The sequence below is a fragment of the Triturus cristatus genome, chromosome 4_2, assembly GCF_964204655.1.
Source record: "Triturus cristatus chromosome 4_2, aTriCri1.1, whole genome shotgun sequence".
NCBI classification, from domain to species: Eukaryota; Metazoa; Chordata; class Amphibia; order Caudata; family Salamandridae; genus Triturus; species Triturus cristatus.
The window spans coordinates 421,537,349-421,562,710 of NC_140586.1; the positions used below are offsets into that span (position 1 = coordinate 421,537,349).

The 25,362-nt window shown below is 45.5% G+C and overlaps 1 protein-coding gene across 1 annotated transcript in view; it reads left to right on the plus strand.

Annotated features, from left to right (window-relative positions):
- Window positions 1-25,362, plus strand: part of SLC30A7 (solute carrier family 30 member 7) — a 225,300-nt gene that overhangs the window by 12,537 nt on the left and 187,401 nt on the right. Inside the window, exons 2-3 of the mRNA XM_085601904.1 lie at window positions 21,112-21,213; window positions 25,064-25,177. Of these exons, the coding sequence (XP_085458030.1) occupies window positions 21,112-21,213; window positions 25,064-25,177 (216 nt within the window). The remainder of the gene's footprint in view (window positions 1-21,111; window positions 21,214-25,063; window positions 25,178-25,362) is intronic.

The following is a 25,362-nucleotide window of genomic DNA, read 5'->3' on the forward strand; positions in this document are numbered from 1 at the left end:
TATACATTTGTTATAATTAATAATTTGTATTCTGTAAAACAATACGAGGCTTCACTCTTCAATACCTTTTATAATTCCACTTCTCATTTTGAGTGTTCTTCTGCAAGAAGAATTGAGAAACTCTACAATGGCTCAATTGTACTTGTCACATTTTCTTCGAAAAGTACTTTCAAAATTATGTATACTGTTCTAACCAATGTCAGCCAGAGCAGCATTTTCAAAAATGTAGTTATGTGTATCCAGCAAGAGTGGAATTAGAAAGAACACATGCTCCATGGTACCTAGCACGCACACTGACACTGCTGCTGTGCCATTGGGAACACTTGCCAGCAGTGCTCTCAATCCATAGTCCTCTACAGGTCCGAGAGGTCTAGGGTTCGCACTGTCATTCTGAAAGCTTCCTCTGGAAATAATTCATTCACTTTCTTCAGGAGTGAGAGCTAGCACCACTCTACTTGGGTTTTCCTGATGATGTATTCTTTGAGTGTGAGGTTTGGATTAAGGATGAATCCAACGGATTTGTCAGTCAGCTAGCTGTGCAGCCAGTTAGGTTCATGTCAGATAGCCAGGCTTCAATCTTGTTTGGATACGTTGACAGACAGGCGGTATTCATTCTTTATCTGTCTGAGCTTCATGTATAGGCTTGATGCCCAATTCTGGATGAGTCGAGACAGAATTTGAGTTGCTAAATTCTTGATGTCGAATGAGTGTGTTCAGTATATTAATGGATCTTAATACTATTGTCGGTGAGCATGAATTCCCGGCGTTTCAAGTAGAGGATGGAACCCTGTGGTACCCTGAAGGATTGTAGGATCTCGCTTTTCCAGTTGCTCACACTGCATGCCCTCAGTCAAGGTCTTTTGTACATCAGTGTGTTAAATGGTACAAGATTTTCAACTATAGACATCATGATGGTGAGATGCAGAGAGAGGGTCACTGGACTCGCACAACTACACTATGTGGACCAACACTTGAATGAAAGATAGTGTAGTGTCAGGGTGCAATGCAAGGAAGTAACAAGTCAATAATAAGCTGTACCTTCTACTCTGCTTCTTCTGACCTGTGGCAAACGCTCCTAAGAGGTCACTGGCTTTTTAAATCTATGCATATGACTTTGTGCACACGTGATAATGGCAGCAGTTTAAGCCTTGGTATTGGTGAGCAGTAAGTTGACCTAGAAGATAAACAAGATTTGCAATGCCAATAGGTCTCGCATTTGCGAGTGTTAGAGCTATTGCCATTGTAAATGACAATGTCTTTTACCCATGTGTTTTGGTTTGGAGTGGAGTGAATGTATGTCGTGTAGAGTTGAATTATGTGGGTTGGATTGAAATTGTTAGTTGTGGAATTGTATGGTGTGGAGTGGATTTGTGTAGTGGTGTTATCTGGCATGGTGGATAGATAGGGGTGAGAGCTGCATAGAATAGACGCGAAGACAGAGGGATAGAAAATGTATGCACCAAATGCTGAATAAACTCCAGACAGAGGAGCAGAAAGAGTGTGTGAGAGAGGGAGAGAGAAAGAAAGTGAGAGCAGGCGACAGACGCATAAAGAGGGAGGCTTTTGTTTGCAGACGACACCCTAAGAAGAGGAGTGCGTGGAATTGAGGAATGGAAACCTTGAAAAAGCACGGAAAAGAAACTGTGCTCGAAGACCATCACCTAACTATCCTTGTGGCAGTAGTACCCCTACTCGACTCAGAGGGCCTGGAGCGCAGACACTGGTCCCGTACAATATGTACAAACAGACATTAGCTTTCAGTACCATAGGGTAAAATATTGAAAAAGGACTGGCCCAGCACTCCCCAGAGAAGAAGAAGGACCCATGCTGGAAACTTAAAAAAAGAAAAGGGAAATAGGACTTCCAGCACATAAGCAGAAGCTTACTAAACTAAGAGTTGGCCTTCTTGGAACTGTACAAATTTCTCCCTTTTTCACACCCACATCAAAACTGCAAGAAAGATGAGGATGTTTCTATCCTCCTGCAAAGCCTGCCTGACCTTCAAATGGCGGAGCTCCGATCCCTCTTACCAAGATTTCGACGCCAGTGGCGGCTGGTGACATTTGAAAGTGGTAGGGCGTAAAATTGGTGGCGGAGCAAATGAGCCAGAGCGACCTAAGGGGGTTATGATTTTTTGCTTTAGTCATCAACCTAATGTGGGTTCAAATCATTTGAGTTGAAATTAATTCTTATTATTAAAGTCAACACAACCACTGTGTTCCGTTTTACATTATGAGTTTGTGCTGCTGCTGCACCAGACCAAGCAGTCAGTATTAAACTATAATGCCTACAGTATAGATGACATGTGACACCTGCACTATGTAGTCCTCTTTGTCTTGGGGAACATTTACCATGCACTCCTTTACACATCAGTTCTAATCCATTGTCTCTGTATAAAGTGTGTGATGCAAAGGGCTCTGAAACTCTACAGTACACAGCATTAATTAAACAAAGGAAAAGCATGTGAGATAGGGGCTATTGGGGAGTTGTGAGACACTGAGGGAGCTTGGTAGTGAGGGAATCGGTGGAGAAAGAGGGATTTTTTGGGGAGGTAGGGGGCAAACAATATCGCCCCAGGAGCCACCAGCGCTAAAGCCAGCCCCGCTCCCACCCCTACTTCTGGAACGTTGATACCCTTAAGAGGCCCAAGCTGCCACCACCATTTTATCTTTCAGCTCCACTCAATATGTTGATATGCCAAAACCATCCAACAAGGTGCCCACTCTAGAAAGTAAAGGACACGCAGCTTTTAAAAGAGGTTTTGTTCCTGCGGAGGATTACCGAATGCTCTTTCCATCCGCACTGTAAAAGCAGTGGTTTTAAAGGCGCGCATCATATGCAATTCCTGCAGCCTCTGTGGAAAGTTCTGGTCGAGGATTCAGCTTTTGTCTCGAGGTGTATAGAAATGCCGTGGAGGCATCTGAGCGCAAATGCAATTAAAACTTCACAGTGTGCGGCTAATCTATACAAGCGCGTGATTAAAACAACACCGAGCACCCTGGCTGCGATTTCTTCCAGGGCACAGCTCTAAGAAGGATAGAATTACATCGTAGGGCGCTTCCCCTCGTCTGAATTAAAATACTGTTGTGACTAGAACCCTTTATTATAACTCAACACAACGTCTGTGTATGCCACTCATTCCAGAAGTCGCGGCCATCATTACGGGCGGGGGGGGGGGGGGGGGGGTGTAATTTAAATTGGGTATTCGCTCCACGCGGGGGGGGGGGAGGCGGAAGGGGTTTAATGGGAAAAAATATATAAAATAAAACTTACTGTCCTGCCGCTCCGCGCCATCTTCTGAAAGGTTCCCGACGTCCGGTCCTGACTCCTGGGTTTTCGAATTCCGGGCCCGCCGGCTGCAGCTCTCCTCGCGTCATCAGGTAAAGCATCCTCCCTCCCTTCCCTCCTTCAATCACAACTGGTGAGGCGACTCTGAGAGCGCCCCACCCGGGCCATTTTCTCTATGTAGGCTGCTGCATGCAGCAGCCTACATAGAGAAAATGGGAGAGTGGGCGGTCCTGCTCGAGGGCAGGGGGGAGTGGCTTGCCCACTGTTGCGCATACTGACTGTTTGGTCAGCCCCAGGGCCGGCCAAACAGTCAGTATGCACAACAGTGGCCAGGCCACTCCCCCCCTGCCTTCGAGCAGGACCGCCCACCCCCAACCAGGCACTTCTGCTTTCTCGTAGTGCGAGAAGCAGAAACATAAATGGTAGTTATTATCATTTATGTTTCTGCCTTCTCGCACTGCGAGAAAGCAGTGGGGCGGCGCCCAAACGCCCCAATGGAGGAGCCACCACTGCTCGACGCGCTCACTTTCCCAGCGCTGAGTCACAGCCATATGGAGTTTTGGGTCGGGAGCCCTCTGATATTGCCTCAGCTGTTAAACAACTGTTATCCAAGCAGGCCGGAGCTGTGTTGGTATAGCGAGTGGAAATTTTGTAGCTGCAAAGTCTGTAGCTGCCCTGTCTGTAGATACCTCGCCTTTCTACGACCTCCCAGAAGTCATCCTCAACCTTATGCTCTGGAGAGTCAACAACCAGCCCTAGAGCAACAGCACAAAATCTCTATACTACTCGCACTTTCCCCTCTACGGACGGTTCTGGACCCTTCCTTATTGGGTGCCTGCCCCGTCCCTCTTAGCCACTATGCCATACGCCACATCAGCCTACTCCAACCCCTCATTTGCGAACCAATTAAAACCGCACGGCCTGAACTAATTCGCGATCAGCTTCCCCCCAACCTCTCACCAAAAGCGAAAAAAACCTTTAAACAAAAACTGATCAGATAACATTCTTGAATCCCTATTCGTGGACATCTATCACTGCGCCCCCAAAGGACAAGTAATAATGGATCTCATCTTCCACACTGAAAGACCCGAAACATGGAATTCCATCCTCAGATCGCAACTCAATATCTCCAAAATGACTAACACGTCCCATAGCTGCAAACTGACTTTCTCGGCCCCTAACCACACTAGGCGAAATGGGAACACCACTGTGACCATCTACTCCAATGGCACAGTCCTGATACAAGCCAACAATGACAACCTAGAAATCTTTGATGCTCTCTTCCCATCCCTCTGGACTTCCCCCTCCCACGCACTCCTCCCCTGCCCACCCAGCATCCTCTCCCTGAAAAACCCGATTGGCCAACAGAACTCACCCTCCATCCCGGAGCACCCTAGTAATAACGCCTGCCTCCTGCTGCGAGACACCACCTCCAACACTACCAGAGAACAAGACCCCTCTACCCCCCCTCTGGCAACCTCCCTCTCCTGACCCCACCCTCCCTCCCTCCCAACCCACTTCGAACAACCTAAGCACACAGTACGTGACTCCCAACCCCCTCCCCAGTCCCTCATGCAATTTAACATCCACGCCCCAACATGGCCCCGCCTCCCCGCACCACCGACCCGCGCCAAGATCCCACATGGACACCTCACCCACTAAAGGGCAACCTAACAGCGTCCGGCTCTTCCCCCCCCCCCCCCCCCCCCCAGGTTTAACTTTCCCGCACAGAACACCCACACTGACATAGAGACTGGGCAGCGGCTCCCCCTGCTTGAAAGCCAAATTACCACCATAATCCAGGGTCTTAGTGAAATCCTTTCCAACCTCGCCGCACCCATAAAGCCTCACCACTACCCTTCCTTCCCTTCTCTCTCTCAACAGAGGCTTCCCAATGCTCCCCATCCGGAAGGGACCTCTACCCCCCTCATCAGACACAGAGACCGAAAAGAACTAGAGATGTCACTTCTGTGAGTGAAGCGGCAGCTCTCACTTCCTCGTACGACAATCTTATTACTACCACCCCCAATCCAAAATATAGGTGATCGCCGGACTGGGAAGAGAACAGGCCCCCCCGAAATCCCGTAGACCCCCGGCCACACGCACTATCATCCCCGCGGTCCCCCGAACGATAAAACACACAACAGAAACGTCCCCCACAAACTGCATGCTCATAAACTGCAGATCAGCCACCAAGCATGCCACAGAGCTAGCAGAATCCATTCCCACCCATGACATAGACTTAGCATTCATCACTGAGACACGGCTAAATGACTCCTCATTTCCACTCATGGATACTCTTGCCCCCCTGGCTTTATCACCAACAAAGATAGAAAAGATCAAAGAGGTGGAGTGTAGGAGAGTAGGGTCTGCTATCCTATGGTCACCCCAAATTTTTGCTTTTTGCTTCACTGGTTTTTGACATATTGAGGCTGTGGGCCTGCCAATTAGACCCCCAGCCTGCTGTTCTCTCTACTAAGTTAAAACTATGCACCCTAGGTGCATAACCAATTGGAAGTGGATCACCCTATCAGCCCCTGTACCAGTGTACACTAGGTACCCAGGGCATTGGTGTACCCAAGGCCTGCCAGGGGCTGAAGCATGTATTGTGCCACCCCAGGCTTGGCCTAACAAATTTGACACAACTGGCTGATCACTCAGCTGGGGTAAGTTGGTGTAACCACCTCTTACTTAGGTGTAGAATACCTATACCTAACCTTAAATGGGACACCTGGTAACCTATAAGTCACTCCTATGGCAGGCCTTAACAATCCTGAAGGCAGAGTGCTGGGTTCCATGTGAGATGGTGCTCTGGCATGAGCTGAGCCTGTCTGCAGTGGTCGGAACAACTTCCTTCTACTGTTTCCAGATATCGTCATACCATATACTCTTAAGTGCATTATGAACCTCGCGGTTGAATGCTATCTTTGGTTTGGCTTTATCAAAACATGTCGAGTAAGGTGTCATACGAATTGGAATACTAACCCCTCGCCAATTCTGGCGACGGGGTTAGCATTCCACCCTTCTAGAGGGACACGACATGTACAGTACCTGAAACCCGGGTAAAATCAGACATAGCCTCAGCTCCACAAAATGGATGCTGCCACCACAGACACAAGTCTGCCCTCCTGCTGCTGGGAGTCCTTCCAGCTTGGGAGGTGTGGACAAAGGGTTTCCTGCCAGGGGAGGTGCATGCACCACCCCAGACAGGATTTTGTGTATTGGTCAGGTAGGGCTTGAAAGAAACCAGACATGCCTGTGGCTCACAAGGAGCCTCGGTGCATATGCCAGTTCAAACCGGTCCTGGGGCACACCAGTCCCGGGACTGGGGCGAGCTGGACAAAGGATTGGGGGTGTAACCACCCCCCTTCCTGGTCCCACCCCTAGGGAGGGACCTAGCAGGTAGTCCGGCCCCTAGAATCCGCTTAAAGGTAGGAGCTGTGTCCTAAGACTTCAGACATCCTGGAATCAACTTGAAACTAAGAAGAAGACGGGAACTTCGACATTCTGCTACACAGAAGACTGAAGGAAATCTCCCCTGTGGTCAGGGAGTGACCACCTTGCTAACGCAAGCACCATCCAGCGAATCGACGTCTGCTTTGCCGCCGCCTCCCGCCGGAGCCCGAGCCCAGAGACTGACAAGACCTGGACCTCCAGACCTCTCACCGCCCGATCCACAGTCCCTGAAAAGAGGAGACCCGTGGAGGCACCGAGACACGTGGAGCCAGCCATCTTGAAACGACCACGACAAGCTGACAAGTGCAACAACCGAGGCTCCCTCCAAGTTGTGCTTTGGGATCTGAGAAGCCCAACCCTCGAGCAGCATCTGCACCAAAGGTGAGCCCTCCAGCATCTCCACGATCTGCGTGGGGCCCTTCTGCATTTTGCCACTCGACGCGCCTAACCGGTTGCTGGCCCGCTGGCTAGTAGCCATCTTGGCGACGAACTTCACGAAATACACCGCTGGTCTGGTTGCTCCAGACTGGCCCTTGCTCCCCTCCAAAGGAGAAGTCCTTCTGACCTTGCTGGTCAGAATCATCAGCATATTTCATCTCCTACAACAATTGCTTTTGCCAAGGCTTGTTTGCTTCGATCAAGTCGCCGACACCGCCAACAGCGAGAGCCTGCGTGGGACAGCTCGTGAACCGACTCCTGGACGTCGTCGACCTCCAGGGACCACGTGGCTGCAGAGACAAGCTACACCTTTCTCCCTGTTTGCACCCGACATTGCCTGGTACCCACCTGGTGCCACGCTGTTCACTGGCTAGTGACTGTGAACGCTGTCCCCTCTGATTACAGGTCTTCAGCATCTCCGATCCACTCTTGGATCCACCGCATCTCTCCCGGACCGACCGCCTGCAGCATCTTTGTCCACAGGCTCCACGGAACAGATAGAAGAAACCCGACGCACTTCGAGGCCTATGCACCCGCTTCCTGTGGGTGAGGTAAAGCTGGCACTCCTGTGCCCAAGTGTAGTATTACATCTCTAGTGCCTGTGTTCCAAATCTTGAGTTCCTAGTCCATCCGGAGGATCCTCTTTGCAGTAACTTTGTACTTTTTACGCACCCATTGAAACCTATGGGAGCACGCGTGTGACTATTTGCTCTGCACACGCCACCCGTGGACCTCCTGGTCACTAACTGAAGTTAGCTCCTTGTAGGCCCAGCGATTCTAGAGGCCCTAGGCCTTTTCCCTTTTCTGTTCGTGGTACTTATACCACTATTTTAGTATATGGTTCGAGCGGCCACCAGGGCCTATCCATATAAAGTGCAACTTCTGTGTATTCTACTGTAATCTTGTTTGACGATTTGTGCTCCTGTGCTCATAAAGAGACTAGGGGTTACTTTGAGAAATAAATACATATATATTTTGAATATATATCTGTGTGGTGTCCTTTCATTGGTATAAAAGGGGGTTGCATTTGGTAAAACAGCTGGCTTAACACGCTTCACGAGTTTAGCCTCAAAGACTGCTTAGCCTACGCTACCACTAGGGCAGCTAGTCCGAAAAGGTTGACTTACAACCACACCATAAGGGTTGCTTGGCATGGTACAAGGTGGTCACTTTAACTAGTGAACATCATATACCAGGCCAACTTCTCACATGGAGGCATAGCCATCATCCACAAAAACAATATTTCCGTGACGGAAATATACTCCTTCACCTACAGCACCTTTGAGTGCCTAACCGCCAACATCAACTCTAGCAACAATAAAACACTCATCTGCCACCTCATTTATCACCCCCCAGGCAACACCACCACATTCACTGAACACCTGTCTGACCTGATTGCCCACTGCTCTCTCCGAGATATGAACAACCTTATTCTGGGCGATTTCAATCTTCACTGGAATGAAGAAAGCCTGCTAATCCAGAACCCGAAGGAGCTGCTTCACAGCAACAACCTCACCCAACACTGCTCAGAGGAAACCCATAACAAAGGAGCAATCCTAGACATCATTGTCGCCCAGCACGACACTGTCATGATAGACAGCATCCTGCTCGTGGACTGGTCCGACCACCACTTAATCCTTTTCCACCTCACTCAGCCTATCACACCTAACCCCCCCACCCAAGACCCTCCGAAATTGACTAGAAACTTCACCCAGATTAACATGACTGACCTAGAGAGAAAGGTTAACTCTCTCCTCACTGCCTCCACACTTACGATCTATCCACAACAGAACTCACCGCCCACTACAACACAAACATGACATCCATTATTAATCAAGTAGCCCCCTTAAAATGGAAAAAAAAAAAACATCCCATCCAGATCTTGGTTCAACACGGACATTAACAACGAAAGAAGACAGCTAAGAGCTTCAGAAAGACTATGGAGGAGCAACCCCTCTTCAAGCCTACTCGAACAACTCAAAGCAGCCCGAAGGAAATACAAAAACCACATCCGCAGCGAAAAATCCACCTTCTTCTGTGCCACCCTGGACAACGCAAAAAACAGGCACAATGAACTGTTCAAAATCATCAAACAACAAACCTCCAAACCACCTGAATCCTCCCTACAGGCCTCCAGAGACTTGTGTGAAAACTTCGCCAACTTCTTTGAAGAAAAAATCACCAAGATTGAGCTCTCACTGGATATCAACGTCAACCTCGTCTGCAAAAACCTGCCTCCAGTGACATTAGATAGCTCGCCAAAGCACCCCACAAAAACCTGGAAGTCCTTCAACCCCATCCCGGAAACCGAGATCCTCAAACTGATCTCCACATCCATACCAGCCTCTCACGTCCTTGACCCAATTCCCACCGAGCTGACCAGAAAACTGAGTCTCTCCATAGCCCCGTTCTGGTGCAAGATCATTAACAGCTCCCTGAGAACCGGCATCATACCTGAATGCCTCAAAGTTGGCCAAGCCACACCTCTCCTTAAAAAAAAAAAACAGGCCTTGACTCCAAGGAACTGAATAACTTCAGACCCATCTCCAATCTCCCCCTCCTATCCAAAATCCTGGAAAAATGCGTCCTCCAACAACTGACTCAGCACATGGATAACATCAACCTTCTTGACCCCCACCAATCGGGTTTCAGAAAAGGCTACAGCACAGAGACCGCGATCCTTAACATCACAGACGACCTCCACAAATCCCTTGATACCGACCAATGCTGACTCCTCATTCCCTTAGACCTATCGGCAGCCTTTGACAACGGTTAATCACCAACTTCTCATCGAGGCGCTACAAGGAAGGGTAGGAGCTGATGAGGTGGTCCTACGCTGGTTCTCCTCCTTCTTACACAGCCGCTCACAAAGGATAAAATAAAAAACTTTACCTCCGATCTACACCCTGTCAACAGGGGCGTCCCCCAAGGTTCAGTGCTCTCACCTCAACAGTTCAACATATACATGGAACCCCTCACCACTCTACTCAAAAAGGCTAACATCCCTTTCCACCTCTATGCAGATGACACCCAAATCTATCTTGAAACCTCCTCCATTGATGACATTCACAGACTAAATGTCACTCTAAAAGAATCCAACATTGGCTGTCGCTTAACCACTTAAAACTCAACCAAGACAGAACTGAAATACTCCTCATCTCCAACAAAGATGAGAACCCTCATATTTCAGAATGGCTCAAAGCTTTGGATGCTCTTAACGGCAATCACACTCTGACCCACTCCGTTAAATCATTAGGAATTACCCTAGACTCAAAACTCGACATGGCCAATCACATCAAGAACTCTGCAAAGAGTGCCTTCGTCAACCTGAAGTTACTTCACAAAATAAAACAATTCATCCCAACCAACGGCCTCAAACAAGCCACCCAATCACTGGTGCTATCCAGACTCGGCTATGGGAATGCCACCCTCACTGGTACAACAAAATTGCACCTAGCCCCCCTCAAAACTACTCTCAGGGCAGCAGATAGAATGATCACTGGAATCAGGAAATACGATCACATCTCACCAGAACTCTGAGAACTAAAATGGCTCCCAATTGAACTGCGTGCCAGATACAGAACTGCCTGCCTCACACATAAAGTCCTGCACACAGGAAAACCTGAGTATTTGGCTGCCAAACTCAAGAGGGCTGGTCAGACAAGGAACCTCAGGAGCTCCAGTACCCTACTACTCATCCCCATGAAAACACACAAACAAAAAACTGCTGCACAGTCCTTCGCCAGAAATGCACCCAAAATCTGGAACGCCATTCCCATCCTTCACAAAATTAAAAAAAACAACTTAAAGTCCTTTTCCTCAACCGCTCCCTCCCGAATGGATGGCCGCCATCAATACGCAATTCCCTGCTCGTCGTCTCTTTCTGACATTGTTGCTCTAAGACTTTCCTCCTCCCTGCTATTCGACCCCCAACTGCTCCTCCCCCCCCTTAATTTGTTCAACCCCAATACAACGTGCACTCTATGAGGTTATCTCGGGACTCGCGGACTACCTCAATGCTGCTCAGCACACTTTGATTTCCGAACCTATTATGTAGAATCCTGCTTTATTGTATCAACCCCAAGACAACGTGCACTCTATGAGGTTATCTCAGGACTCACGTACTACCTCAATGCTGCTCAGCACACTTAGACTGCCGAACTTATATGTAGAAAACTGCTTATTGTATGGATCTTGCTCAAAAACTGTTGTGAAGCGCTCCAATACCCTCGGGTCAGGCTAGTGCCATACAAAACTCCTAATAAAAATATAAGACCTGAAGTCAACCACTCGAGAGAGGCTGGAAGAGTGTGTGAGAGAGCGAGAGAGATTACAAGAGAGAGAGAAAGACTGGTTGCTCTTCCCCAAGAAACCTTATTAACCTCAAAGTAAGGCAGGTGGTCAGAGAGGCAGTGCAATTTACATATGTTTTCCAGATGCTTTACAGCTCTCTTGAAATACTCATTTTTAGTCAGCTATTCTCGCCTGTCTTCTTACACTCTTAGCTATCACCTCACAGATGTGTTTGTAAATTCACCTAAAGGCAATTGATTAAAACACATGACAAAAAAACACAAGCCTTTTTACCAGTTGCTATCAAGGAAAACCAGAGATCCTGACATTTCACCATGTGTTAGACTTTGGCTTTTTACTAACAGCTGTGATTGGGTGGCACTGCAGTAGTAAAATAGTTTTCACCCAGGTGTACCAAGCACAGCCCAAGCTCATCCTCCATATCAACTACCAGTTTGAACCACCCGCCCCCCCATGAGCTATGTTCACCCACCATAATACATTCTTGATCCTCCTCCATGCTCATTCTGCAGCCCTACCATATTCCTCCTCCCAGAATGTACTGTGATACCTGACAACATCTGAACACACAAGATGGAGTCTTAGAGAAAAAAATCCCTGTGGCAGCTCTCTTCGGCCCTAATACTATACTGCACCCTACTGCTTTATAGCGCGATATGATGCATACCTTATGCCAGTCCGGACTTTTTAGCCAACACATTTTGCAGGCCGAGACTTGTAGGCCAGCATCTTTTTAATGATTGGGCAAAACTCTGAAAATGCAGATAAAAAGGTGACAAAGGCTTGGTCATCTGTCTACCACACATTTCTCCAATGATGTTATATTCAAATATGGTAAGATCACATTATATCTCAGAATCGGGTGACCATTATCACCAGGCAGAAGCTAGCATCATCTACACTGTTGCATATTCCATCTGTGGCAAGCTATTTACTGTACTAGGCAAAACCAAAGGAAATGATGGACGGAGTGTTGAACATTGCAAGCACTCGCCCCCAGTCAACTGATCTGGGTTTAATCCATCACCGTTCTTTACCCCACTCTGCCACCCCAGTTCAGACATGGCCATATGCAAATCAGTCTGACCCTGTGCCTCATGGGAACAGTCCAGCCCGAACTGCCAATCCATGTCTTCTCTGGACCGGAAACAAGCTTCCTAGGACCGGTTTCTGGCATTTCAGCGGTCTTCAGCCAGGCTTGCTTGAATCCAGTGGCAAAGTGAGCAAGGGACTCACGTCTGAGCATACCCTGCCAACTTATGACGAACAAAGCAAAACCAAAGGAAATGATGGACGGAGTGTTGAACATTGCAAGCACTCACCCCCAGTCAACTGATCTGGCTTGACAGTTCAGGCTGGCCTGTTCCCATGAGGCACAGGGTCAGACTGATTTGCATATGGCCATGTCTGAACTGGGGTGGCAGAATGGGCTAAAGAAAGGTGATGGATTAAACCCAGATCAGTTGACTGGGCGTGAGTGCTTGCAATGTTCAACGCTCCGTCCATCATTTCCTTTGGTTTTGCTTTGTTCGCCATAAGTTGGCAGGGTATGCTCAGACGTGAGTCCCTTGCTCACTTTGCCACTGGATTCAAGCAAGCCTGGCTGAAGACCGCTGAAATGCCAGAAACCGGTCCTAGGAAGCTTGTTTCCGGTCCAGGGAAGACATGGCTTGGCAGTTTGGGCTGGACTGTTCCCATGAGGCACAGGGTCAGACTGATTTGCATATGGCCATGTCTGAACTGGGGTGGCAGAGTGGGCTAAAGAACGGTGATGGATTAAACCCAGATCAGTTGACTGGGGGTGAGTGCTTGCAATGTTCAACACTCCGTACATCATTTCCTTTGGTTTTTACTTACTGTACTGGGACATCAGCCCTGACTTAGCATTCATGTGTGAATGGAAGGACCACAAATACTAGTTTAAAGGTAGTGGCTACTTTTCAGGACTGTCTCACAAAAGAAATTTCAAAACGCACTAATATGCATCCAAGAACTCTGACAGTATCACAGATCTGACTGTGGTTTCACTGGAAAGTCAAAAACAACCTGGATGCACATCTATGGCCTGAATTTTTGGGACGACTCAATAAAAGTAGTAACCTACGGTCCTTACATATGATGTGTAAGACATGAAAGCAATCCTATTAATGCAGATCTGAAGAAGGAAACTGCCATTCCCCACCCACCCACTAGATGGTCCTTTAAATAATTTGGGAAGGTGGGACCACCTGGCAACTATACGGGAATGAAGCAATGGATATGAATGCAATGCTGCTCAGAACAGAGACTCCAACGCAACAATTCTATTTCAAAATAGACAACGTGCTCTGTACAGCTACTGAAAAAAGTTTTTTACACTTGCATGGAATGTCCTCAACATTAGTTTTTTAGGTGGGAGGAGGAACTCGTTCCCCGCTAACTGGGCGACATCAGTTTCATGTGTAAGGTGTGAAGTTCCTAGTCTTGTGCTTTTCAGGGTGCAGCAGTTGTCAAAAGGTTACTCCACCAGTCCAACCTTTTAAGCCAACAGTTGCATTCTGAGACTCGTAGCTTCACTTTCAAATGGCCAGTTAGGCTGAAAAAAAAATCCAGCACACAAAATACCGTTATTGGAAATGCCAGGATTGGGCAATGGGGCCAAGTCTGATACTGGACTATTTGTGAGGGATGCATAATCCGTCCAAGTAATCAACTCGGTTTGTGGAATTCCCACAGCGGCAGTGAAAAATACGCATACTAGCGGCAGTGTTCTGCAACAAAAAGAATTAATAAATTGTGTGGAATTCACACATTTTAGGCATCACCGTCTTTTGAGTAACAGTGTACTGACTACCATTAAAACTTAAGGACCTGAGCCAAGCTCCTAAAACCCCTCAACCCACCGCTCAATACCCTTAAAATAAATACCTTGGGCCATGATAGTTTAGCGCCAGTAGCAAATGTGGGTAACAAGCCAGGGAAGTTAAGGAAATCTGAAATGAAAGTAAAGTAATGCGGTCCCTTTAAATGTTCCAAATGCAAGCCGCAATTCGATCCCCTTTCTGATTGATTGTTGGGGAAGAAAACTAGAACAACAGACTCAGTTGCTATAGTTGAAGAAGGACGTCTCTAAATAGTGAGACGTAGAGGAAATACTTATGCAGCACGAGGAAATAAGTTGCAGTGGCTATAAACTTTGACAAAGCCAGCAGCTTTGGCTTTTGCATAGTTAGAGTTGTCTCAGGCTCCACTTCGGGTTGGAGACGTGGTATTGGATGCTCATGTTAAAAGCGTAGAAAATCCAACATGTTGGAACAAAGAAGTGAGAACTATATAAGTAGCGATGGGTGAAAAGTGATGGGAGGACAGCGCCACACAGGGAGATTTACTGATTTGCGAGCTCGATGGACACCGATATGAGCTGGAAACGCAGCGACTGGTAGGAGGTGGTAGGGGGATGGCACCGCATGGGGAGAGTAAGTGAATTGCGAGCAACAACGGACACCAACATGAGCAGGAAACGCAGCAACGGGCGGGAGCAGGGCGTGGGGGGGCGGCATCGCAAGCCTAGGAAATAGGAAAAGAAGTGCACCGAAACTAAACCAATAGCCAGAAGTAAACTGATCCATGTAACATGGTCATTCACCAGGGTGGGTTTAAAACAGCCAAAAGGCAGGACAAATGTAAACTACTCACCAACGAAAACAAAGGAATTTTGAAAGGACGACCAAGGACGAATGGAAAGTGATGGGCGTGCTGAAAACCCACAGAGTAGATACAGCATGTCTCAAGAGACAGCGCATGTGCTGCCTAGGCTTGACCGAAAAATTAGTCTTACCCTGCAGTCCATTTAGCGCCTGACGATTCAAACATAGTGGAAATGAAAGGTTACTGCTGAGCTCCCTGCATAGGCACAGCATGGAGTCCTTCCACTAATTATGGAGCCTTTGGCTCCGTGATTACTGCTGAGTGTTACCTCAGCTTCTATATTTTTTGGGGGAAACTTTGCTAGCATAAGCAGAGCGCACTTGCGTTTTCGGTGTTCGGAATACCCACTATTTTGGATCACTATAGCTAGAGCATGGAGAGAGTTCATTCTGCAAGATTACACTTAAACACCTCACCAATCTGTACCACCTTTTTTTGCAGTTTATTTCTGTGATTGAGCAAGAGATTATATGCACTTGAACCTGAGTATAGAATGTGTGCCATGTGTGTACTTGTGTGTGTGTGTGTGGCTGAATGTGAAACCTGATATTGTGTATTTAGTGGGTGCGGTGGAAATGCGCCACCTATAGGGGAATCAGTAAAATCTTTATTTCGGCACATAGTCATAAACGCAACCTATATTTACTGGGACAATTCTAGAAAGTGGCCACTATCTACTTAACTTGGTCATTGCGGATATTCACAGTGGGTGTGCACCTGGGCCTTCTAAGGCATGAACAATGCATGTTTCATTGTGCAAACTGGGCCTGTGGTGGCTTGATCTGTAACCATATGCTCCAGGCGAATAATGTTAGTCACTGAGGGACACTATCACTGATTTTGAATCATTGGAGGAGTGATTCTAATTGGCCATTCTGGTAGCGATACATGAGTGCACCATGAGGCATAAGCACTGATCAGTGAAACTGTGGTGGGAGTTGGTGCACACGTGACCATTTACTAACACATGCCTTTTTCAGAGCTAGCTTAAAGGACTATCCAGACCAACATTACCCTAGCACATTTCTGAATGCATTAGTCTACCAGAGAAATTTAAACAAGTAAAGCAACACCAGACCTTATACGTTAAACTAGGAGTACGGCTAAATGTTGTCTGTCTTTTAAAATTGAAAGACGTCTTGAAATTTCGGTAACTTATTTGTGAAAGCCTGTGATGTAGCGAAGTAGGATTTACTTTTACACAAAAACATGCAAATACCATACCAAAAGCCACTGAACTGATGGATTCACCAAATACACTTTTGTTTGCATGGTACGGCAAACGTTTAAGTTCCCGGAGAGCAAACTTGGCATTTCCTGGAAAGCTAGTCAGCAGCATGAGAAAGGGCGTCTGCTGGAACTGGAGGAGCAAACACAAGGTTGAGGAAGATGAAGTATGTATGAGCTTTCATTTCCATGGTGGTAGGAACAAGATTCCTCTGGTGGCACTGTGGTTGCATGGCCGCTAGCCCCGGCTCTCCAGCCCACAGCTCTAGCCAGCAACTAGTGCATGCTGAGCTGCTCCTTCCAACTGGTACCTCTGTTCTCCATAATCCACTACTTCTTATGAAAATGCATACTGCAACTGGAGGAAGCACGCTTTAGCAACCTATGACTAGGCTGTTATTAAATTGTTTTAGACTTAAAACCAGTGCTTAATTTGAGCTAGTGGTTTCAGGTGCTTGGCACCAGCACTTAATTGTCAGCACCGGGACTTATGACAGTCTGCCACATGGTTGGCATTGTATATCTAATTTAGAGATGAGCACAACAACAGTTGTTTAATAGTTCAGTATACTGTAAAAATGACTAATACCTGCCGCCCAAGCCATTCTTGGGTGCATTGAATAGTCTGAATTGTCACTTGTAGGAGTGTGATGATTAGCAGTTCTCTTGGTTCTGTCATTGGCAGCGGTGGTGGGGCAATAGGTGTTGCAAACTAGCAGTTGCCTCCTGACGAGGGCCCTGACACTTAATTTTTTTTACAAATTAAGCATTACATAAAACGGTGCACACATCAAATTTAAAGTGCTGATGACATACATTACTGTCAAACTAAGTCATTCACAAACATTTTCTCACCCTCAGAAGAATAATAAGAAACGAAAATCAACCCCATTCATATTGAAGCCTGCAGTACACTCCAGTTTCACACAGATGCATGGAATCAATGTCCCTACCCACCACAGCATTTTATAAAAAAAACTGACACGCCTCCCCCACACTACCCTATGCAGTGACACTGTTATCTGTACACTGCAAACTAAGATGCTTGTGAAAAGTGAAATAATGCAGCAGAAAGCAAGCACAACTGTATCAATGATGCCAGCAAGGATGCAGTGTCTTGTCGTTCCTGTTCTAGCCTGTGCATGGGTGTATGATGATGGTATGCTGCTCTCAGGGGTTTTGTAAGACAAACATTTTGCTTAATTATTTATCATTAGTTTTATCCTGTGAAAAATGGTACACTTGAAATGACCGTCTTTTACAAATAAATTGCACAAGTACTTTTAATTATACAGTTTATATCATTTTATTAGAAAATAGGTAGGAACACATTGCTAATTAATGACCTCATTTACCATATTCAAAACCGTGTTATTCACAGAATTAGACTACTGATCGGGGGCGGGGCACCTTTTGTACGACTTTCAGTTGGCCCAGCCCCTTTTTTGCTGACAAGACGGAGGACATAGTGAACCACAAAAGCTCCTTCAGCCAACTACCTGGGTAGGTAACCAGGTCCTAGATCACTTCACTTGGCGTGCCAAAGGGAGCAATTAAGAAGTGGAACAAAAATAATAAAAGTTGGTGCAGAGAGGGATGCTGTCTCACCTGCACTTGCAGCAGCCGCTCTTTCGAACTGCCCTACGTTAGTCTTTGGTTAAAGACTCAAGAGGCTTTCTGGATGTTCCCAAACATCTGCAGTTGGCAAATCATGAACTGATCACCTTGTGTGGTGAGAGGTATCCGCATGCTCTCAGGACTCACTGGAGTTTCCAAAGTAGGAAGGAAGCACACCAGCCTCTCACTGTTGATGCACTTCAGTATCCAGGATTAGTGATGTGTTGGGGAGCTTTAGCTTTTTTGTCCAAGAAAAAGTAGTTGGGTAGATGCCCACTACCAGTCTGTGTCCAATGCACCCTTATGAATTCGAAGTTCGAGTGAGTCAGCTAGCTCCACTTTCCCCTCTTCAGAGAATTTTGTGGGACACCAAGAGCCATTGCTGCAGTGCATGGCTTAGGTGGGCCCTGAAGGGCCTTCTTTTCAGTGAAACTGACACAAAGAAAGAACAGACAGAAGTGGGGGAGATGAGACTCTCCTCTACGGACATTGGGTGTCCACCAACTTGCAAATATTCTTGTAATATGATGAATGTTACCGTACATTTACATGTAGCGCCACCTTAGGTACGGTGGCAATGTTCAGTAAGTCCTTCATCATTTTTCATAATTATGAAAGTTCACGAAGGATAACGGTAGCATTGACTATATGCAACAGTAGCAAACCCAGCAGGGGTGTGGAATTTTATAAAATGTCTACTTGCCAAGGGGCACAATCTTTCGTAAATCAACCTGCTGTATATATACAAAAACAAAATCTACTTGTCCCTTTTGGTGCCATGCAGCGAATGACAAGTTATGGCAGCTTTCTCATTATATCAAAGCTATGATAACAGCCTCTCTGATTATGCTCGTGTTACATCAGGCAGGACTTGAATTGGCGCAAGGCTGATGTTCCCACATTTCTGCAAATCTATGTACAGGGGTTAGAAGTAGGTGGAAAGCGGTGGTTCCAGGTTTGGAATGTCCTGTGATTCTGTGCACATCTACTAAATTGCATGTTGGAGCGTATTCAGAAACTCTTCTCCAATTTCTTCCCACACTTGGTACAGGTTGAAGGTAAACTCTTGGCAGGCATACGTGTACAGCCATTTCAAGGGTGGAGGAAAAAAAGGGGCGTAGAAAAAGTGAATTTGCATTCGCTCACCAGAAGTTTCCATAAACAAAAATATAACATACCAGGTATTTATAAAGCACACATTCACCCAAGGGTTTTGGCTCGAAAATGGAATTCACAAAAGTTTGATAGGAGTATGGTTTCCGGGCATACTTCTGTAAACGTTTGCAAATTCTGAAAGTCACACATCTGCATGAATACGAGGACATATAGCCGAGAGTGCACTTGTGTGTCCTTCTTTAAGAATTGGTTGCCTAAATTATTTTCATAGTGACTGTAATGTTTTTACACTGATTCTCCCTCAGTTTGTTTCAATATATGGGCATGCATCAACCATTTTACTAAAAGATGCCTTCGAGAAATGGTATCTAAATTTCCACAACTTTTTAGCAAATCCCTTTTTTCATGTTTGATTTTTTTTGTGTACATTTTCTTTAAAAAAACAAAAAAAGCCAGACTTTCTTTTTGGGCTCCTGAATGTAATCAGGCAACACTATGAGAGCATAAGTTTGGCAAGTGTTTACAGATTTTTGAATTGCAACCCTGTCAACAATGCAATCGTAACTCGCAGCATTTCCTTACAGTGGTGTCACTAATAGGGAAAGCTTTGCATTAATGAATACTACATACATGCTTAAACTATATACACATAAAAATATACATCTTGCTTTAGTACAGACAATCTTTTCACAGATCCGTACTGTAAACTGGCATCCAAAGGGTTTTTGCTTCAGGGAGTGGGGGCTGCTTGTCCATTGGATAAAGTAAACATGAAAACATTTTGCCCCTCATTCCAAACAATAAGTCATGGGTGTCAGTCTATAGATATTCCACAGCTCTGTCTTACATTTAATACAAAACACCCATAAGTGACGCATCTTTTGCCCTAAGCCTCTATGGAAATGTACCTTTTTAGGGGTACACTGGTGCAGGGTAACCCTCTCGTCCACGGGTTCCAAAGACTAACAAAAAGAGATTGGCACTGGAGTTGAAATTAAAATAACAAGTTTATTAATCACTCATGAGTGGGACCATGTCCACACAACACTCAAGTGCTGCAGGAGGTAGTACACTTGAACTCACAGACCATCGTCCTTATATACTCTTTTTCTGCAATGTAAGCATGTGGACAAAAATGGAAGGAACAAGTTTAGAAATAGCTATCAGCATACAAGGGCAGATGGATAACCACTTGGTCAGCAAATAGGGAGGGGGAGCAGGAATGCTTATGGCAGAGTTAAACAGTCAACAGATAACATCTAAGACCAGGTGCACTGGCAGCTACAAACCCCCAGCTCGTACATTGCTTAGCCATGTCAGAAGGTCAACTAAAATAGATGGCACAAGCAGAGTGAAAAGGCAAACAGCAGAGTACGAAAGAATTACGAAGGAAACTAAATGGACACCACAGCCAAAATGGATGTTGCTTATGCTAATGTTAAATATTACACGTTTCCACACCTCTACACTTACCTTTCCTCAGGGAAGCCAGTAGAAACTCTCATTGGTAGCACCCAGGCAACTCAAAAACTATAATCCGGCTTCCACTGGTTTGGGCTCGATTCCAGGGGTTAAGGGTGACTACACCTTAGGGTTCAGAATGAGGAGACAAAAAGGGTAATTCTCAGGGCCCAAACCAATCTGCAATTTGGGAGGGCTCTCAAATGTTGTTATAAAGCAAAAAGTACAGGGGGGACTTTGGGGACCAAGGAAAAAAACTAGAAGGGGCCAGTCACAGGAGGTCCTTGCAAGGAACCAAGTGTGAGCCCCTCTTCATCTATAAACGGTGTTGTTCCCTACACAAGCATTGTTCATTCCCCAAATTACGAACCACCCCACTTTCTAACACATTTAATCTCTGCTCATTTTCCCTTGTTTAGATGCAGTGCCCCAAAATTCCTGGACTGATCTTCTACTTATCTGTATACTGATGTGTATACTGACAATGGTCTTTATGATTTTTTTCAGATCCATTCTCTCAGATACTACGTCGCGGAACTTGTTCTTCTTCCTGTGCCTCAACCTCTCTTTTGCTTTTGTGGAGCTGCTTTATGGCATCTGGAGTAACAGGTGAGCCCAAGAAAGGTATAATTTGGAGTGCTGCTGCCATATCGAAGAGATGCCCAAGTGCTTCATGGATCAGCACTTTCAGAACCAGCTCTTTATCACTTGCTCATCACATATTCTACACTCACATCTGCAGTTCTCTGTTTACTACTCTGGGTTTGGTACCTCCAATGCTCGTTCTTGAAAGGAGCATCATAGTTCCTAACTGCATGTGCACAGACAAGAACAAAGATGATGGCTGAGCCTTGCTTCTGCTCTGAAAAGAGAATGGGGCTCTCATGCTTTTGGCTAAGTAGGATGATGCTTGCAACAAACTTTGTATGCCATAATGTTATGGAAGGACAAAGTCATTCTCTGGTGCCTGCTGTTGACAGGCAGTCACGATTGCATATGAAGAAGTGAAACAATGACCTATAGAATAATAGAACAATGCTAAAGAACCTTTTCTAGTTTAGTGCATAGTAAATAAGCAGTGCCTATCAAATCTGCAGTTGAAATGCTGTACGCAACCAAGTAATAACCCATTAAGGGTTTATTGAATGCAATCATCAAGCCACCTCGATGGTTCCTAAACACAGATCCAGGGCATGTTTAACACCTCTAGATTCAGTCTTTTCAAGTGCTATGCTCCCATGTGACGCTTGATCTTGTGAGGCTGGTAGGACATCCAGCCATGGATCTCTGTAGATTGACAAGTGGTAGTGAACAGCTGTACTTTATTCACATTTGACAAATTACGTGTTCCTGCTGTTTTTTTAAACGTGCACAAGAAAATTAAATTAAAGGGGTGTTGTTAATAACCAGCCATGATATCTGCATAGCGGATGCACCTCACCACAAAGAAAGGCTTGCAAATTGTGCCTGGTTTAACATCAGTGTCTTTTACATGAATTGCAATTTTTCATTGGCTTCTTTGCCAGTATCCAAAGGTGCATATGGTGAATGTCAACCTCTTAAATGTACATATGAATTGCAAGCACCGTCTGCTGAGTTGGAGCTCTGAATGCTAGGGAGTGTGAAAACAACTACCACAAACCACTGAAGGGTGAGAGACAGGACAGAGAGGGGCAGAGCAAGCTATGCGGATCTCCCAGTGTAATTATGTGAGATTATCTCTGTCGACACCAGAAGACTGTGTGTCTTATTACTGTGAACTGGACCGACACTCGACCCTCAGCCGCTTCAGCTACATATGATCTGTTCACCAAGATGGAAGATTGTGCTTGACATGATTTAGAATGCTGTGTTCCATGTTGGAGGTCCACTACCTCCCCTGGAAAAGCAAGGGGTATGTCATATAGAATAAAAGAGTGATTTTCTGCTGAATGAAATGAAAAACTAACCTTGGAGTTTATGAATTTTAAGATCAAAAGAGATGCTCAGGTATCAGCAGGAAAGGTGTGACTAACCGTATCTCCAGTCGGTCATCATCTCTTCTTAATTTGTGCACACTACTCCCACACCCCCTGCATCCAACCCTGACGTCAACAGGCATGAACAAAGTGAGGGATTTCTGAGCAGGTTCAATAGTTTTTTAGTTTGGCTTAAAAGATTTGCAATGAGAGCACGAATGTTATATGGTCCATTCTCTAAAAATGTGTACTTGATCATGGACATTTTTATAACAAGATTATTTTGAGAACAGGTTGATCACTGCTTCTTAGGTTTCGATATTCACTTTAAATTTCCAGTTTTTGTGTGACGTGGAGTGGGTAGGTGGGTGGGGGGAATAAAGGTGTATCTTTGTATGTAATACAATAAGTGGAGCGAGATCAAGTGTTAGTCACATAAGGGAGTTTAGAAAGGGATCAGTTTTGTTTTATTTTCTTGTGCAAATGATCGGCCTGGCTGCAGAGAGGAGGATGGCTTTAAGAGAGTTTACAGGCCATCAGAAAGTTCCCGAATTCTGTGCAATGCATCACCAGTCCCATGCTGTGACTTTGAAGTCATGTTTGGGGATGAAGGGTCTGATGTTCCTGGGTGGCCTGAGTTGAAATAGAGGTCAAGTTTGAGTGAGCTTCCTAGAGTGACCTATTGGGATATGACAGATTTCACAGTCCTGGGGAAGACGCTTAGCCACATGGATATTTTAATAAATGTAAGAGACAAAGGCTGACATATAAAATCTGAGAGTGCTCTAATTTTATTGAAATGTTATGGGATAGTTAGCAGATAGAAAAGCATGATTTATTCTTTAATAAATACTATTGGAGAAATCCGATTTTATTAACCTGTCGGCCCTATCCCCAGCAGATTTGCAATGTCCCTCAAAATAGTTTTTTGTTACTTCCTTAGTTTCTATGATGTTTTACAGGTATGGCAAATTCTTGAGATCTGCGAATTGCATCCTTGTAAGAGACAATCAGGAGCTTCCCTTTCTCACTTGTTTGCCTCGTGCCATTTCCACAGTATTAAGTATTCTTCCTGTAATTATTCAAATTATGGTAGATCTTGGGGACGCCATCCATATTAAACCTATTCAGTGTCACTAGTGTGCTGGCTACACTCTGTCAGTCCCTAAAACTGCACTCTTTATCTGTCACAGTGCCTAGTGGCGGTAGCCTGGTGAAGGGAGCAGAACTGGTTGCAGCTCCTTTAGGACAAGATTGAAATAAAGATTTCAAGTTCAAAACGGACGCTGGAAGCAAGGGCCACTTTTTGGATCTCCTATGCTATCTGACCTTCACCAGTATTGGAAGGATGCATTCATTGAGTCCTGTGGGAAAGAAGCCTCCTCTTGCAGAAGCCGTGCAACCTGTATATGGATCTTATGATCTGGGCATACTCTGGCTATCTTGTCACTTATGATTGCTTTACGCCTGAAATGATTGACTGAGGCCTTCATTACTGTTTGCATGAATTTCAGGGTTCCCTTGTATGCAGAGATATCACTTGAGCATGCAAGACGACCTGGAATTATAGAGCAGGTGAAGGCAGACCTGAAAAGGAGGTTTGTCTGCAGGAAAGCATTGATGTTGGGCAGGAGATAGGATCAGACATAGGTGTGAATGAAAACATGGAGGCAGAGGGGCACGCAACAAGGTAAAGAACCATTACTCTGTATTTTGTTATAGATCAGTGTTAGAGACCTGATAATATTACAGCTGGGAGCTTCCTGTTCCGCCTCGTTTTGAAATAAGTAACCAATGAACCTGCTTTACAACCTGCATAAGCCCAAAGGAGTGCATGCAACCTATGTGAACTGTTTGCTGCAATTAAATCAATTATTTTTGGGTGTACCCCAGTCTTTTCGGATCTGAAGGAATTAAACTAACATTCTGCACACAGTGGAGGCCAGCAGTTTATAGTTCTTAAGAGGCATAGAAACGAAGAGCGAGGATACTGATAAATTGTGTGAGGAAAAAAGGCTGATTAATAATAATTAAAAGGACGAAGAAATATTATGGGTAAACAAAGATGGAATAGCCTTGTAATATAGGGTGGGAGTATGGAAAATAGTGATTACTGGGAGCAAATAGGAAACTGATGATTCCTGGAGGGAGAAAACAACGAAACATACCAAATACACCCTAACGATGATAAAGCTACTTATGTGTAATAAGGGAATGATGAGGAAGCTATTTATCACTGATAGGGCAACACGTTGAAGGGCGGGTTTGAATACTGCACTCTTGAAGCGAACCTGTGTGTAGACCGAGTGGTCTTGTAGAAGGAGGTCATCACGACCAGAATTTGTTCCACTCTGGTGCAAATGTTCTTTATTAACAGATGTATTGTGTGATTATTTTTTTTCCATTATCCCTTATCCTGTTTATGTTATTATTGATGAAGTGCTTACCCAAATGTTTTCACGGCTGAAGTGCTGATGTTGTGTATTTTATCTGTTTTTCAGTTTAGGCTTAATATCGGATTCCTTTCATATGTTTTTCGACTGCACGGCCCTCTTAGCAGGACTGGCAGCTTCTGTTATTTCAAGGTGGAGATCGAATGATTCCTTTTCTTACGGGTAAGACGGTGCTTAATTAGATGTCACTTGTCAATGTGGGTATTCAGACTATTGTATCCCTTGTAGTCTTGCTTTATTTTGTGCCACTGCGGATGATGAAACCTGCCAGCTGGGCTCTTTGGGGCATGGTGAAAACCCCTGATGGGCTGAGGGCCAGTGGCATATGGCATCAGTGGGGGGGAGGT